General features: G+C 41.2%; 1 protein-coding gene across 4 annotated transcripts in view; it reads left to right on the top strand.

Moving 5' to 3' along the window:
* adcy7 (adenylate cyclase 7) overlaps window positions 1-15,980 on the top strand; it is a 155,561-nt gene that overhangs the window by 131,372 nt on the left and 8,209 nt on the right. For all 4 annotated transcript variants that reach the window (XM_063066894.1, XM_063066898.1, XM_063066895.1 and 1 more), the window contains 5 exons: window positions 3,036-3,205; window positions 7,040-7,130; window positions 7,224-7,382; window positions 11,272-11,418; window positions 11,530-11,637. In XM_063066894.1, coding sequence (XP_062922964.1) covers window positions 3,036-3,205; window positions 7,040-7,130; window positions 7,224-7,382; window positions 11,272-11,418; window positions 11,530-11,637 — 675 coding nt within the window. The remainder of the gene's footprint in view (window positions 1-3,035; window positions 3,206-7,039; window positions 7,131-7,223; window positions 7,383-11,271; window positions 11,419-11,529; window positions 11,638-15,980) is intronic.

Below are 15,980 nucleotides of genomic sequence, written 5' to 3'. Positions count from 1 at the left end.
TTTCAATGACTGGTGTATAATGACACCCAGGTCTCGTTGCACCTCCCCTTTTCCTAATCGGCCACCATTCAGATAATAATCTGTTTTCCTATTTTTGCCACCAAAGTGGATAACTTCACATTTATCCACATTAAATTGCATCTGCCATGAATTTGCCCACTCACCCAACCTATCCAAGTCACCCTGCATCCTCTTAGCATCCTCCTCACAGCTAACACTGCCACCCAGCTTCGTGTTATCCGCAAACTTGGAGATGCTGCATTTAATTCCCTCATCCAAGTCATTAATATATATTGTAAACAACTGGGGTCCCAGCACTGAGCCTTGCGGTACCCCACTAGTCACCGCCTGCCATTCTGAAAAGGTCCCGTTTATTCCCACTCTTTGCTTCCAGTCTGCTAACCAATTCTCCACCCACACCAATACCTTACCCCCAATACCGCGTGCTTTAAGTTTGCACACTAATCTCCTGTGTGGGACCTTGTCAAAAGCCTTTTGAAAATCCGAATATACCACATCCACTGGTTCTCCCCTATCCACTCTACTAGTTACATCCTCAAAAAATTCTATGAGATTCGTCAGACATGATTTTCCTTTCACAAATCCATGCTGACTTTGTCCGATGATTTCACTGCTTTCCAAATGTGCTTTTTTCACATCCTTGATAACTGATTCCAGCAGTTTCCCCACCACCGACGTTAGTCTAACCGGTCTATAATTCCCCAGTTTCTCTCTCTCTCCTTTTTTAAAAAGTGGAGTTACATTAGCCACCCTCCAATCCTCAGGAACTAGTCCAGAATCTACCGAGTTTTGAAAAATTATCACTAATGCATCCACTATTTCTTGGGCTACTTCCTTAAGCATTCTAGGATGCAGACCATCTGGCCCTGGGGATTTATCTGCCTTCAATCCCTTCAATTTACCTAACACCACTTCCCTACTAACATGTATTTCGCTCAGTTCCTCCATCTCACTGGACCCTCTGTCCCCTACTATTTCTGGAAGATTATTTATGTCCTCCTTAGTGAAGACAGAACCAAAGTAATTATTCAGTTGGTCCGCCATGTCCTTGCTCCCCATAATCAATTCACCTGTTTCTGTCTGCAGGGGACCGACATTTGTCTTTACCAGTCTTTTCCTTTTTACATATCTATAAAAGCTTTTACAGTCCGTTTTTATGTTCCCTGCCAGTTTTCTCTCATAATCTTTTTTCCCCTTCCTAATTAAGCCCTTTGTCCTCCTCTGCTGAACTCTGAATTTCTCCCAGTCCTCAGGTGAGCCACTTTTTCTGGCTAATTTGTATGCTTCTTCTTTGGAATTGATACTATCCCTAATTTCTCATCAGCCACGGGTGCACTACCTTCCTTGATTTATTCTTTTGCCAAACTGGGATGAACAATTGTTGTAGTTCATCCATGCAACCTTTAAATGCTTGCCATTGCATATCCACTGTCAATCCTTTAAGTGACATTTGCCAGTCTATCTTAGCTAATTCACGTCTCATACCTTCAAAGTTACCCCTCTTTAAGTTCAGAACCTTTGTTTCTGAATTAACTATGTCACTCTCCATGTTAATGAAGAATTCCACCATATTATGGTTACTCTTACCCAAGGGGCCTCTCACGACAAGATCGCTAATTAACCCTTCCTCATTGCTCAAAACCCAGTCCAGAATAGCCTGCTCTCTAGTTGGTTCCTCGACATGTTGGTTCAAAAACCATCCCGCATACATTCCAAGAAATCCTCTTCCTCAGCACCTTTACCAATTTGGTTCACCCAATCTACATGTAGATTGAAGTCACCCATTATAACTGCTAAAACACTAAATTTGTTTTCTATAGTAATAAGATTTGCAGCATTTTCTCTTGTGAAACAATGAACTGTAATGGTAACATGAAGAAGGGAGAAAAAGGCAATGTAATTTTTTAATGAAAGCTAATTGATCCCTCACTATAGCAGCTGCCAGGTAGTCGAGAGCAAGTGTAATCTTCAGGTGATCCACTTTGAGTGCCCAATTCAGGATGTGTAGATGTACAGTATTTCAGTAACTGCTTCAAAATACTTCTTTCTGCCCTTAAAGCTTGATTATAAATTATCATGTTCTACTTGATGCTTCCAAGTTGTACAAGGTCTTGGTGAGACCACACCTGGAGAATTCTGTGCAGTTTTGGTCCCCTAATCTGAGGAAAGACATTCTTGCCATAGAGAGAGTACACAGAAGGTTCACCAGATTGATTCCTGGGATGGCAGGACTTTCATATGAAGAAAGACTGGATCGACTAGGTTTATACTCGCTGGAATTTAGAAGATTGATGGGGGATCTTATTGAAATGTATAAAATTCTAAAGGGATTGGACAGGCTAGATGCAGGAAGATTGTTCCCGATGTTGGGGAAGTCCAGAACGAGGGGTCACAGTTTAAGGATAAAGGGGAAGCCTTTTAGGACCGAGATGAAGAAAAACTTCTTCACACAGAGAGTGGTGAATCTGTGGAATTCTCTGCCACAGGAAACAGTTGAGGCCAGTTCATTGACTATATTTAAGAGGGAGTTAGATATGGCCCTTGTGGCTAAAGGAATCAGAGGGTATGGAGAGAAGGCAGGTACAGGGTTCTGAGTTGGATGATCAGCCATGATCATATTGAATGGTGGTGCAGGCTCGATGGGCCGAATGGCCTAATCTTGCAACTATTTTCTATGTTTCTATATTTCTAACCAGGTCGATAATGTAGTATTAATTAGTAGCTTGATGTGAACATATTTTTAGCTTGGTGAAAAGCAATCTCATGCCATTGTGAAATAGATCAGAATCTTGAAACGTGGTTGATTTCCTTCAGGGTGTGGTCATTGGAGCCATTGTTATGTCAGCTGGTTAATTACAGATGTGTTGATTACAACCAAAAATGTGCACGGCATATTTGTAAATGTCTAATTTAGATTGCTGTTTGAAATTAGTTTGATATAATTAAGTTTGTAAATCATTGATTGTTTAATAAGAAGGTACATTTTCTAATTCTTCTAATTTTACTTTTGGCAGTATTATGTGTGCTGTTGTATCCTGGGGCTCATCACCTGTTCAGTCTTCCTCAGAATTAGCTTTGAACTGAAAGCTCTCCTCTTAATTATTGCCTGTGTGGTTTATAACGTCATTTTCCTGAAGAATTATGATTTCTTGTTCAAGCAGTACAGGATATTTCTGTACGGCAGGTACGATTTTACCAATGGAAAACTGTAAACCTCTGCCGTTGATGTATGTATTCTCTCTCTGATCGCCAATTCACTGAAATATCGCTTTCCTCGTTGTTGCTTCCGACCGCAGGTAACCAGATTGTTACCTTTTAGCAAGCTCTGGGTTGAGAATACAATAATAATAGGCATATGTGTGGAGGTCATTTCAGAATTTATGCAGGAGTGCAAAAACAAAAAAAAACCAGTGTGGGCCAAGTGAAAGGATTAAATCTTCCAGTTGCATTGAAATGTAGGAGATTGCTGAAAACACCCAGTGGGTCAGGCAAAATTGGTGGAGTCAGAACCATTTCAAGTCAATAACCTTCCATAACTAAGAGAAAGAACATCAATCTTGGGATTAATTCTGTTAATTTCTTTATGGACACTGCACGAACTGTCAAGTATTTTCTATGTTTTCTTTCAGATTTCCAGCCTCCAACTTATTTTTCATTTCCTCTAATTTTTATGTTCTGTTTGCGAAGTATCTTTTTTTTTTAACCAAACAGGTCACCTAATAGCTGAACCTTTAGAGTTCTTCCATGTGCCCATTGGGAAGCATGCAAGGAATGGGACATCTGAAGCAAGTTTAGGCGATTCCGGTCTGAGAACAGAAGTCCAATGAGCTCACTCACAGTTCACACTTATATAATCAAGGAAGCCCACGTTTCTTTTCTAATCTATGTATACCGGCCAGCTACATTTCAAAAATTAATTATTTCTCAATGATTCATGTGTAGGGAGGATTTTACATTTCCACTGAACTAGCCTTGTTTGTTTCCAAAAATCTTATCAATCTAGACTCTGCCAACCAATGTGGTTTTGCTCATCTTGGGGAAAAAAAAAAGTTAATCACATTCTCTTAATAGCTTACATCTGCATACTTCAATGCCTTGTGGACCTTATGAATCAGCACCTTATGCTCAACCTCAAAGAAGAATCTTGGCCTAAAATGTTGACTGTTTATTCATTTCCATAGATGCTGTCTGACTTGCTGAGTTCCTCCAGCACTGTGCGTGTGTTTCTTTGAATTTCCAGCATCTACAGACTTTCTCATGTCTATCTTCTGCTTTACTTACTTTCGAACTAACTTATTATTTCTAAAATCAAATCAGTTGGGTAACTCACAACAAATAGAGAGCCAGTGTTGTGTGTTCACTCCCCTCTGTGGGAATCAAGCCTCAAGTAAACAACAATCTTCCCAAACTAAGGATGTTAGCATGTTTTACATTGTGGAGGAGTGCTGTGGAAACAGCAGCATTTCATGTACATTTGGAAGTACTTATTTTCTGAGCACTCAGACAATGGACTACAGATTTGCCATATAGCTTACCCAAGAATTTCACAGCATCTATAAAGGAAAGCTTGAATTGCTTCAGGATGGCACCAGCGACCAACGTGGCCGATGTTGATGTCCTGCAGAGAGTTCACTAAATTATGTCTTTTACTACTTTTATTTCTTCTTCTTTCGAATATGCTTCTATGACTAAGCGTTTGGAACCTATGATTTACATTTTGATGGTGTGTCTTTGAGCTGATTGAGCCATCTGGCCCTTTGCTGTCTCTGAAAGCGTTTGGTGCAGCCTGGTGGCCTGGAACCAGGGCGCGACCCCATGATCAACTTCATTGCTTCTCTCCGATTGAGGTGTCGAGCAAGTTGAAATTGATGAAGACAAGAGCGGAGTGCAGGCAGGTGTTCAGTGCTGCCTGCCTGCTTTTGACCAGTCTCCCTCCCTCCCTCCCTCACTCTCTCGCTAGCTACCATCAGAAGAAAATACAGGAGTCTTGGGTTCCACATTGCATGGATTGATCTGTGAGGCTCCTGGCTGTGGACTTGTTTTGGGGGACTTTGAGGTTCATGTTGCATGTGTATTTCAATCCTGGTTACCCTTTTTCTTGCTGTTTTTTGGGTGGTTTCATCAGGACGATCAGTGAGGACTGGCGCATTTTGACAACGACTGGCTCTGCGGCCTGCGATCAGCTAGTGGTGCTGAACTGAATCGAAATAAGCTGAAGACTCCTGGTTTGGTGTTTGATATTCTACGTGTTGTTTGCTCGCTTTTTGCCATTTGTGCAATTTGTTCTTCTTATTGAGCATTGGGAGTTTGATGTTTTCTTTGCTCGGGTTCCATGGATTGTGGCTGCCTGCAGGAGGATCACTCTCAGAGTTGTATTCTGTATTATACTTTGATAATAAATAACATTGAATCTTTGGTTCTTATCAAGAATGATGATGAGACTGAGTATAAAGAGGAAGTTGTGTGACTGGTAGATTGGTGTGAGAAAAACAACCTAAGCCTGAACGTGGAGAAGACAGAGGAAATCACTGGGGACTTCAGGAAGATGCAGATGAACCATCCTCCTCTGCAAATATATGGCTCCTCTGAACAGAGAGTTAAGTGCACCAGGTTCCTGGGGGTTCACATCACAGATAACCTCTCCTTGTCCCTTAATATCATCTCCCGGAACGAGAAGACACAGCAGCATCTCCACTTCCTAAGATGATGGAGGCAAGCAAGGCTCCCTCCTCCCTTCCATCTTAACTGTGTTTTACAGGAGCACCATTGAGAGCGTCCTGACAAGTTGCATCTCCATCTGGTATGGGAACAGTTGAATATCGGAGCAAAAGTCCCTACAAAAGACTGTGAGGACAGCTGAGAGGATCATAGAGATGTCCCTACCATCTACTGGGGGCATTTATCAGGAGCGTTGCATACTGCAGGGACCTTCGTATTATTAAGGATCCACCCATCCATCCAGCATCCTCTTTGACTTTCTACCATCAGGCAGGAGACTACGATGCATCAAAACCAGAACGGTCAGGGTGAAAAACAGTTTCTTCCCACAGGCCATTAGGCTTCTTAACTTCCTGTAGCATCATATTCGAAGTGTTACTGGTTAATCTGTCCGTACCATACAATATTTACTATTGATGCACTTTAGTTATTTTTATATGTGATTCATCTGTACATATTATCCTTACCTTCATAAGTTATCTTGTGTTATGTGTGCTACTGTGCTTTACACCCTGGTTTGAAGAAAATTTGTCTCATTTCTGTATACATTATATGGTTCTATACATTGTATATTGTTAAATAACAATACACTTGACTTGATTTTCTAGGTCAATCTTGGTTGCTGGCCTGCCACACTAAGTGTTAGTTGTGCCCGATGTCCAAGGCCTCAGCCGTTCTACATTAGGTGTTGTACCTTCCCTCAGGTCAAAACATGGTGTCTAATCTTTGCGTACAGAGCCAGGTTTGAAAAGGTGGCTACTCTGCATTGGCAGGAGAGCTCTGGAGTCTTGCATATGGTGGTGGGAGGACTGGGGCCATGAGTGAGTTCAGCTGCAGCTCTGTTTGGGTAGAATTGAAGGGAAGGGAAGGGAAAAGAAAACAATTTATGTCGGGGAATCAGAAACCAGGATCCCCTTGGAGGTGTATGGGCTGGATTCAGGTATGCTGTCTGGAGACTGACAGATGTTGCGGAGAACTTTTCATGGAATGCAGAATTCCAAGGAAAGTATTTTATTTGACCTGCAGGTTTGCTAGGTGGGGAAGCCCTCAGCTCTTAGTGGATGAAAATCCATCTTCAGTTGCAAAATGCTGAGAAGAAATGGTGCTTTACCTTCGAACTTTGAAAACCTACTCCATGAATAATGTATATTTGTAAAAAAAATGCAGAATCATTTTTGCTTGTGTTTGTTGTGAGTTGATTATAACTGGGGGCTATAGTGACAGAAGATGTGAATTTGTCAGACTGATATTTCAGTAATTAAGTGCAACTTATTTTGTAAATTTTGTTTTTGTTTCAAAGTGTGGATCCAAGCCCCATTAAAAATCCAGAGATAATGGGTAGCTTTTACCTCTTCCTGTTTGGATTTACGCTGCTGCTTTTAATAAAACAGGTAAAAAAAAAAATTGCAGCATTAAAGTACCATGACTATTGCAAATGGCTGAGCAGGCTGCTGACAAAGCAGTTCTTCTTTTTCTTATTTCAGAATGAATATTATTGTAGACTAGACTTCCTATGGAAGAATAAATTTAAAAGGGAGAGGGAAGAAATTGAGACCATGGAAAACCTGAATCGTCTTTTGCTGGAAAATGTGCTGCCAGGGCACGTAGCCGAGCACTTCATTGGTGAAAATAAGAAGAATGAGGTATGGATTCCTCCTCACCCTCAAGCACTCGCAAATTGTATGTTAATCATAGCCAGAGATTTTTTTTTATGTATTCAGCAATATCTCATAAGAATCAAAATGAGATGTCAATTATCTGAAGGAGTGTTTAATTCTTGGCAGTGATTTATTTTTGTGGGAAATCTGTTCAGATATGTGCACACCCGAGTATTAGTTACTGAAGAAATAATCTTAAGTATCTTTAATTTCTAACTCTGCCATTAATATACTATCTTTTAAAGTTAACTGTATTTTATCGTTCAAATGCTCAACTGGTACCGATGTAGGAGTGAAAGACATAGATTTTGTCTGGAATCTTAACCTGACTTGCCTTGTCCAGCATTGGTAGAGTTTCACTTTGGCTTTTTTATTTATCCTTCTTGCATTAAGAGTAGATCCCATGGAGGAGTCATTATGATGTTAACATGCAGTGCCATTGACTATCAAAATAAGACTATTATTGACATAGGTCATGGTCTCCGAGGCCAACGTCGGAACATCTTTCAAGAGGGTGAACCCTTGCAAGGCATCAGGCCCTCATGGTATACCTGGTAGGGCCATGAAAACTTGTGCCAACCAAGTGGCAGGAGCGTTCATGGATATCTTCAGTCTCTCACTGCTGTAGTCCGAGGTTCCTACCTGCTTCAAAAGGGTGATATTCATGTCTGTGGCACTCGCATCTACTATGATGAAGTTCTCTGAGAAGTTAGTCATAGCTAGAATCAACTCCTGCCTTAGCAAGGACCTGGACCCACTGTAATTCGCCTATCGCCGCAATGGGTCTACAGCAGATACAATCTCACTGGCTTTCCACTCTGCCTTTGATCTCCTGGGCAATAGTATTACCTACATCAGGCTGCTGTTTATTTATGACATCTCGGTGTTCTACACAATCAAACCCTGAGTTCTAATCAACAAGCTCCAAACCTGGGCCTCTGTACCTCTCTCTGCAACTGGATCCTTGACTTCCTCATTGGGGGACCGGAGTCTGTGTGGATCAGAGGTAACATCTCCTCCTCACTGACGCGCCTCAAGGATGCGTGCTTAGCCCACTGCTCTGCTGTCTCTGCACCCATGATTGTGTGGCTAGGCACAGCTCAAATACCGTCTACAAATTTGCCATTGACACAACTATTGGTGGCAGAATTTCAGATGGTGACAAGCAGGCATACAGGAGTGAGAGAGATCAGTTGATTAAGTGGTATCTCAGCAACAGCATTTGCTAATGCACGTAAGTAAGACCAAGGAATTGATTGTGGACTTCAGTAAAGGAAAGTCGTGGGAAAACACACCAATCCTCATCAATGAATCAGCAGTGGAAAGGTTGAGCAGTTTCAATTTCCTCAGAGGCGTCAACACCTTTGAGGATCCATCCTGGGTCCAACACATTGATGCAATTACAAAGAAGGTGTGACAGCAGCTATATTTCATCAGGAGTTTGAGAAGAATTGGTATGTCACCAAAGATGCTTGCAATATTTCTACAAATGTACCGTGGAGAGTATTCTGACTGGTTGCATCACAGTCTGTTACTGGGGGGGAGGGCACTGGATAGGTTTGGAAAAAACTGCAGCAAGTTGTAAACTCAGCCAGCTTCATCATTGGCACTAGCCTCCCCAGTGTCCAGGGCACCTTCAAAAGTGGCATCCATCATTAAAAACACCCAGTAGCCAGGACATGCCTTCTTCTCATTGCTACCATCAAGAAGGAGATACAGGTGCCTGATGACACATACTCAATGTTCAGGAACAGCTTCTTCCCCTCTGCTATCAGATTTCTGAATGGACAATGAACCCACGAACACTATCTCAGCATTTATTTTTTTCTTTTTGCTCTACTGTACTTATTTTATGTATATATTTATAGTAATTTTATTATTATTATGTACTGTTGTTACAAATCAACAAATGTCGCAATACGTACCAGTGATATTAAACCTGATTCTGCAGGTATCTTTTGATCAAGAGAAAATATCATAAGAAATGCACTTGACCTTTTCTTGTAACTGCTTCACATTGTGAGGCTTGAAATTCTGACTAGCCAAACTGGCTATTATTATCTGTTCCAAAAATAATTCCGAAGTGCAAAACCGATTTACTAATCGTAAGTTTCATGTCAGTGGGCTGAGAAAACTTAGAGCTCATTAACAGTAGACCTAAAAGTTAAGTAGGGCGTTACACAAATCAATATTCACAACTGGGCAAGTGTTGAAAAACTACTAGAAAATGCTCTGAAATGTTTTCCATTAACTTTCTATTTAATTCCTACAATTTAGCCAGGGAGTGGTGAACCTGTGGAATTCTTTGCCACAGGCATCTGTGGAGGCCAAGCCTGTGTGTATATTTAAGGCAGAGGTTGATAGATTCTAGACTGGTCAGGACATGAAGGGATACAGGGAGAGGGCAGGAGACTGGGACTGAGAGGAAAAATGGATCAGCCATGATGAAATGGCAGAGCAGACTCAATGGACCAAATGGCCTAGTTCTACTCCTGTGTCTTACCGTCTAGCTCAGAAGGTCCAACAATTATTTGATTGTATAAGACTTTCATGTATGCAATAGTGTGTTTGTGTGTGTGGGGGAGGCGCGCGGTAGGAGTAGTAATCAGGTGATTAAATGGCAATTGTAATGTTTCCCAATTCTCTCTCAATTTCACTCCCATGTAGCTTCAATACTGACTTCAACAACCATTCAGATCTTGTTTCACATTGCAGGACACAACATTCTAATGTTGTTTGTACACAAAAAAAGCAAATTTGCTGGAGATGCATCAGATAAGTTTTGTGTGTTGATTAGCTTCATTTATTATGTAAGACTATAATTGTATGCAACTATCTAGAAAAAGAGATGTACTGACTGCTGTGATGGTTCACCAAACTGATTCCAGAGATTAGTTGCATTTGCTGTATAAGAGACTGAGTGGACTAGAGTTATTTTTTAGAGTTTGGGAAAAATGAGAGTTGATCTATTCAGAGCTTAAAATTCTTTAGGAACTCGGAATGGATATAGAAAGGTTGTTATGCTCTCTTATTCTGCATGCTTTGGGTGTGCATTTGGAAGTGTTGTTGAATCTTTTAGTATTTGTGACACGGTCTCAGAATAAAGAGTGGGCAACTCGAGACTGAAACGAGTGGAAATTTCTTCATGTAGTTACTGAGTTGAAAAAAAAATTGCTCAGTTTCTGAATAATAAAGAGATCGAAGGATAAGGGAAGAATGAAGGAAAATCGAGCGGAGACATCTGATCGGCCATGATGCTGATGAATGCTGCAACAGGCTCAATGTATGTTGTATATTAAAAGCATGGCTGAATTTGCATTGTTTGTAGAGCCCTCTATAGCTCACTGATAATCTCCGTGCTACAATTCAATGTTATTCTGCTTATATAGTAAAACCAGTACTACAGGAATGAAATTTTAGAACAGATTGTTACTCTATTACTCTTGACTGCTTTTAGCCAAATGCACTTACCCTTTACAGCCACTCACTACCTTTGTGTTTGCATTAATATAACAGCATAAATGAAACGTTAATCTTGCAGTGAGTATTGCACTATGGTTAACTTATTCTTTAACTTCTGGTATATTCATTGTCAAATCAACTTATTGTATCTCTGACCCCACAAATATATGGTATCCCTCATGTGACAGTGATTTTGATGCTGTTAAGTACTCTGTAATATTCAACCATGGGTGAACAATACAGTGACTGAAGAGACAATTGCACTGAGTATCCATGTTTTGGTGAGATCACCACAGATCATGGGTGAACAAGAAGCCAGCTGAGGTGAGAAAATGCTCAGTGAGGTGAATGTGTATAGACATGTAAATGTTTATTTAATGTTGCCTTCTTGTTTTCACATTTTTCGTCACAGGATTTGTATCATCAGTCTTATGACTGTGTATGTATCATGTTTGCCTCAGTTCCTGACTTCAAAGAGTTCTACACAGAATGTGATGTAAACAAAGAAGGGCTTGAATGCCTGAGACTATTAAATGAAATAATTGCAGATTTTGATGAGGTAACTACATTAAAGCAATTTTATTTTAACTGGCGTTTAATCTATTTATGCTTATGGTATATTCAGCTAACTTTTACAGCTTCTTTCCACTGTCATTTTATTTTTCTGCAGCTTTTGTCAAAACCAAAGTTCAGTGGTGTTGAAAAGATCAAAACTATTGGAAGCACCTACATGGCAGCTGCAGGCCTTAGTATTGGCACAGGTCAAGAAAATAAACAGGTAATACTGACTGGCACGTATGTTACCAGCAGTTTCTACTAGCAGCTTGCCGCATTCAGACTCTGTTGGCAAGATTGTCTCGGCCATTAAGTTAGGGTGAAGTGTCTGGGCATACATCTGAGTACATATGTAGCCATTGACATCAATTTACATAGAAAACAGTCTGTTTAAGAAGTAGAGGAAAGAAAACTAATGAACAAAGTTACAGAAACATCTCCCAGTAACAAAAGGTTACTTTGGCAGAAGTGCAACTTGGAGGAGAGTGAAACATGAGTAATGTACTGTAATACAATCTTGGTCACGTAGAGTCAGTTCTGTCAGCAGGTTTAACCAATGGTGCAATTACTCAGTCACATCCAATGTTCCCTCTAATTTGTAATGACCAGTGTGTGCAAAAATCTTGTGCTGTGCAATTTTTTGCCCAGTGACAACGTGTGTGCACTGAATAATTCCTTCAATAAAAACAGTATAAATAAGCCAGTTCTAAAATCTGTAGACAAAACACCGCGAGCTCCACGTTGTCGACACCGTCCACATCAGAGACCAGAAAAGGAAACGTGATTGTGTACGATCGTGAAATATACCAAACTTGGCAACGAGGTAGAGGGCGACAACCTTTTGTGTGCAGTTCAAATTCCTTTGTGCGCTAGTAGTAAAAAATGTGTGTGTGCGCGCACCTGAGAGGGAAACGTTGGTCACATCCACTCTGTCACAAAAGGGCATTGTCACAATGTCACATTGTCACATTGTCTGGTATTTATCGTTAAACACACTTAAATACTTTGAGGGTTGTGGGCAACTAAGATAATTGCTTGTATGCACTTAGTATTTTTTGGGATCAATTTTTTTAATATGTTAGCAAGTTCTTGAATGTTTCCAGATACTGCAAACCTTGAATAAGTTAAAGCGTCACACTTAGTCATTCGCAAACTTGGCTTTCTCTTCCAAGCTCACTTTATCTTATCTCAAAAATGCAAAAAGAAACAAGTCTAATAATTGTGTTCTCAGAAAATGTCCTTTTATTATGAGTATCCTGTTCAATATGTTTTTGAATCAATATATTCCTTTATTCCTTTAATCTTTTGAACAGTTGTTTTATTCTTATTCAAGGAACAAGGATACCTAGATTGTTCACATGTGAATCTGGGCAGGTAATTTTGTTGCTTTTAGAAGCAAAAGCAAAATGCTGCCAATGCTGGAAATCTGAGTTGAAAACACATCTAGTTCTGAGATGAAAACAGAACAGAGTAGTGCAGGACCTGTGCTGTGAATGGTGGGGCATTAAGGAGTGTAATGGAACAGAGGGATCCAAGACTATAGGAGCAAAGTTTACTGAAAATAGCATCACAGGTAACAGGGTATTAAAAGTATGTCTAGCATGCTGGCTTTCATCACTCAGGGCATTGAGTATAGAAGATGGGACTTTAAGTTGCAGTTATTCAAGTCGTTGGTGAGGCTCCACTAGGGGTACAATGCACAGTTTTTGGCATCTTGTTATAGGAAAAGCTTGGTTAAACTGGGAGGAGTACAGGAAAGATTTACAAGGATGATGCCAGGGGTAAATTGGCCAGATTACATTAGATTCAGATTTATTTGCAATGAAACATTCAGTGGAATGCCTTGTTCGTGTTAACAATCAACACAGTCTAAGCATGTGTCGAGGCAGCCTGCACATGTCGCCACGCATTCTGCTGTCGGCACAGCATGCCCACAATGTTCGGCGGAACCACCCGAGCAGCAGCAACAAACCAAAAATGCAACAACAAAACAAGCCCCTCCCCTCCCCTGTTCCTTGGAATGTTAGAGGAATGAGGGATGTAAAGGTTCATAGAGGTAAATTTTTATATTTATAAGTGGTGTAGATAAGGTGGGTGGTAACGGTGTTTGCCCCCAAGTTAGGGGAGTTTAGATCTACACAGCACAGATTTAGGGAGAATGTAAAGAATTAAAAGGGACTGGAGGAACAGCATGGTGAGTATACGGAACGAGCTGCCTGAGGCAGTTAGAGTTTAAGAAGCACTTGAGTAGTTACATGGAGGAGTGGGGCTTGTGGGGATATGGCGGAATGCAGGCAATTGGGACTAACTGAGTAGACCCTGTGGTTGGCACGGACCAAAGGGCCCATCTGTATCTTTATCCACCAGAGAAAGCAGGATCTCCCAGTGGCCACGCGTTTTAATTCCACATCCCATTCCCATTCTGACATGTCTATCCACGGCCTCCTCTACTGTCAAGATGAAGCCACACTCAGGTTGGAGGAACAACACCTTATTATCCGTCTGGGTAGCCTCCAACCTGATGGCATGAACATTGACTTCTCTAACTTCCGTTAATGCCCCACCCCCCCCTCATACCCCATCCGTGTGTGTGTGTGTGTGTGTGTGTGTGTGTGTGTATGTATGTGTATATATATACACACACACACACACACACACACACAGATGGGGTATATATATAGAGAGAGGGAGAGAGAGTTTTTCCCCCTCTGTCCCTCTCACTACACTCCTTGCCCATCCTCTGGGTTCCCCCCCCTTCTTTCTCCCTAGGCCTCCCGTCCCATGATCCTCTCATATCCCTTTTGCCTATCACCTGTCCAGCTCTTGGCTCCATCCCTCCCCCTCCTGTCTTCTTCTATCATTTTGGATCTCCCCCTCCCCCTCCCACTTTCAAATCTCTTACTAGCTGTTCCTTCAGTTAGTCCTGACGAAGGGTCTCGGCCTGAAACGTCGACTGTACCTCTTCCTGGAGATGCTGCCTGGCCTGCTGCGTTCACCAGCAACTTTCATGTGTGTTATCTGTATCTGTGCTGTGTTGCTCTGTGACGCTAGTGTACTCTTCACAATGTCCTTTTTCATTGTAGAAACCGCACGTTTTGTTGAGCACTTGTTTAGTCCACTCGAGTGACCTGCTCGCCACTCTAATTAACCACCTCACTTCCACTTTGCCCTTTCTGCCTCCTGCACTGCTGTAATGAGGTCCAATGCCGTCCAGAGGAACAACACCTGTCTGTGCATGTCACCTTTGAGACTCCATACTGAATTCTCCAGTTTAGGGTAGCTTGCTCTTTACTTCCAGTAACTGATCTGGCAAGTCTGCCTGTCATCAGTTTTCTATAATCTGGCCTGCTGGATGTGTTTCAGAGCCTTACTCATCAGAGACAAAGAAGTATAATCTGTTTCTTCACTGCCAAGTTATATCATCCAGTCTTGCCTTATGAGAGACACTCCCTTTATTCTTCCCAGGCCTCTCCTACCTTCTTGCTACTGAAAGCTAATTTGTTTTATTTTTTCTCCAGTTTTTCTGAAGGGTCTCTGACCTGAAATTGAAAACTTAAAGTGCTGGAACTACATAGCAGGTTGGGCAGCATTTGTGGGGCAAGTTAAACAAAGCTGATATTTCCCTCCTAATAAATGGATACTTCCTGTTTTTATTTTATGTTGGCCATTTTCATTTCAATGTCAGTGATAAGATGGCAATTGTGTCATGTAATTTAAAAAAAAATCACTTTATTGAGTCTAGAGTTATCAATTCAAGTGAAGTTGAAGCAATATATATTAATGCAATATTGCAGTGCCTAATTATTCAGAATAAAACCGAAAAATGCTGGTGTATATTTTTCCTACCCCTGAAAGAGAAGGCGGAGTTTTACTAAAGGAGATGATGATGTGCATTTCTCACAGTTTTTGTTTTAATTTATATTAGTCTTTCATGGAGTGGTGGCAATTGATTTATTGAGAATATGAAGTAGCACTGGTGGTTTGCTGCCTCATCATCCTCTTTTCATTTAGTGATAGATTTGTTCAGCACAGAAACGGGCCCTTCAACCCATCGTATCCATGCTAACCTTTTTACCCAAATACACTGTTGATCACATTAGGCTCATATCTCTCTGTTCCTCCCATACTGAAGTCCTTCTATCTGTCACTTATATACAGTGATGTCTGTGCCTGCGATGCTGGTGCAGGTAAGATTTTCACTGTACCTGTGCCGAGGGCTGGATTGGAAACCGGAACGCCTGCAGGAGACCTACAAGGTCATAGGGAGGACATACAAACTCCTTGCAGACAGTGGCGGGCATTGTACCCCGATCTTATAGATGGCGCTGTGAAGTGCTGTGCTAACTGCTGCACTACCATGCCACGCACACTTCCCTTAAATCCCCTTTAAAATTCCTTCCTCTCACCATGAACTTTTGTGATACAGCTACAATGAGAATAAGATCCTGACCATCGATTCCGTCTCTCTGTGGCTCTTATAATTTTCGATACTCAGATAGGTCGCTGCTCAGTTTCTTTCACTCCAGGGAAAACAAATCCAGCCTAGCCAATCTCTCCTTATGAATA

Source organism: Mobula hypostoma, chromosome 14 (genome assembly GCF_963921235.1).
Source record: "Mobula hypostoma chromosome 14, sMobHyp1.1, whole genome shotgun sequence".
NCBI classification, from domain to species: domain Eukaryota; kingdom Metazoa; phylum Chordata; class Chondrichthyes; order Myliobatiformes; family Myliobatidae; genus Mobula; species Mobula hypostoma.
Note: the sequence above shows the minus strand (reverse complement) of the source record. Positions and strands in the feature narration are given on the sequence as shown.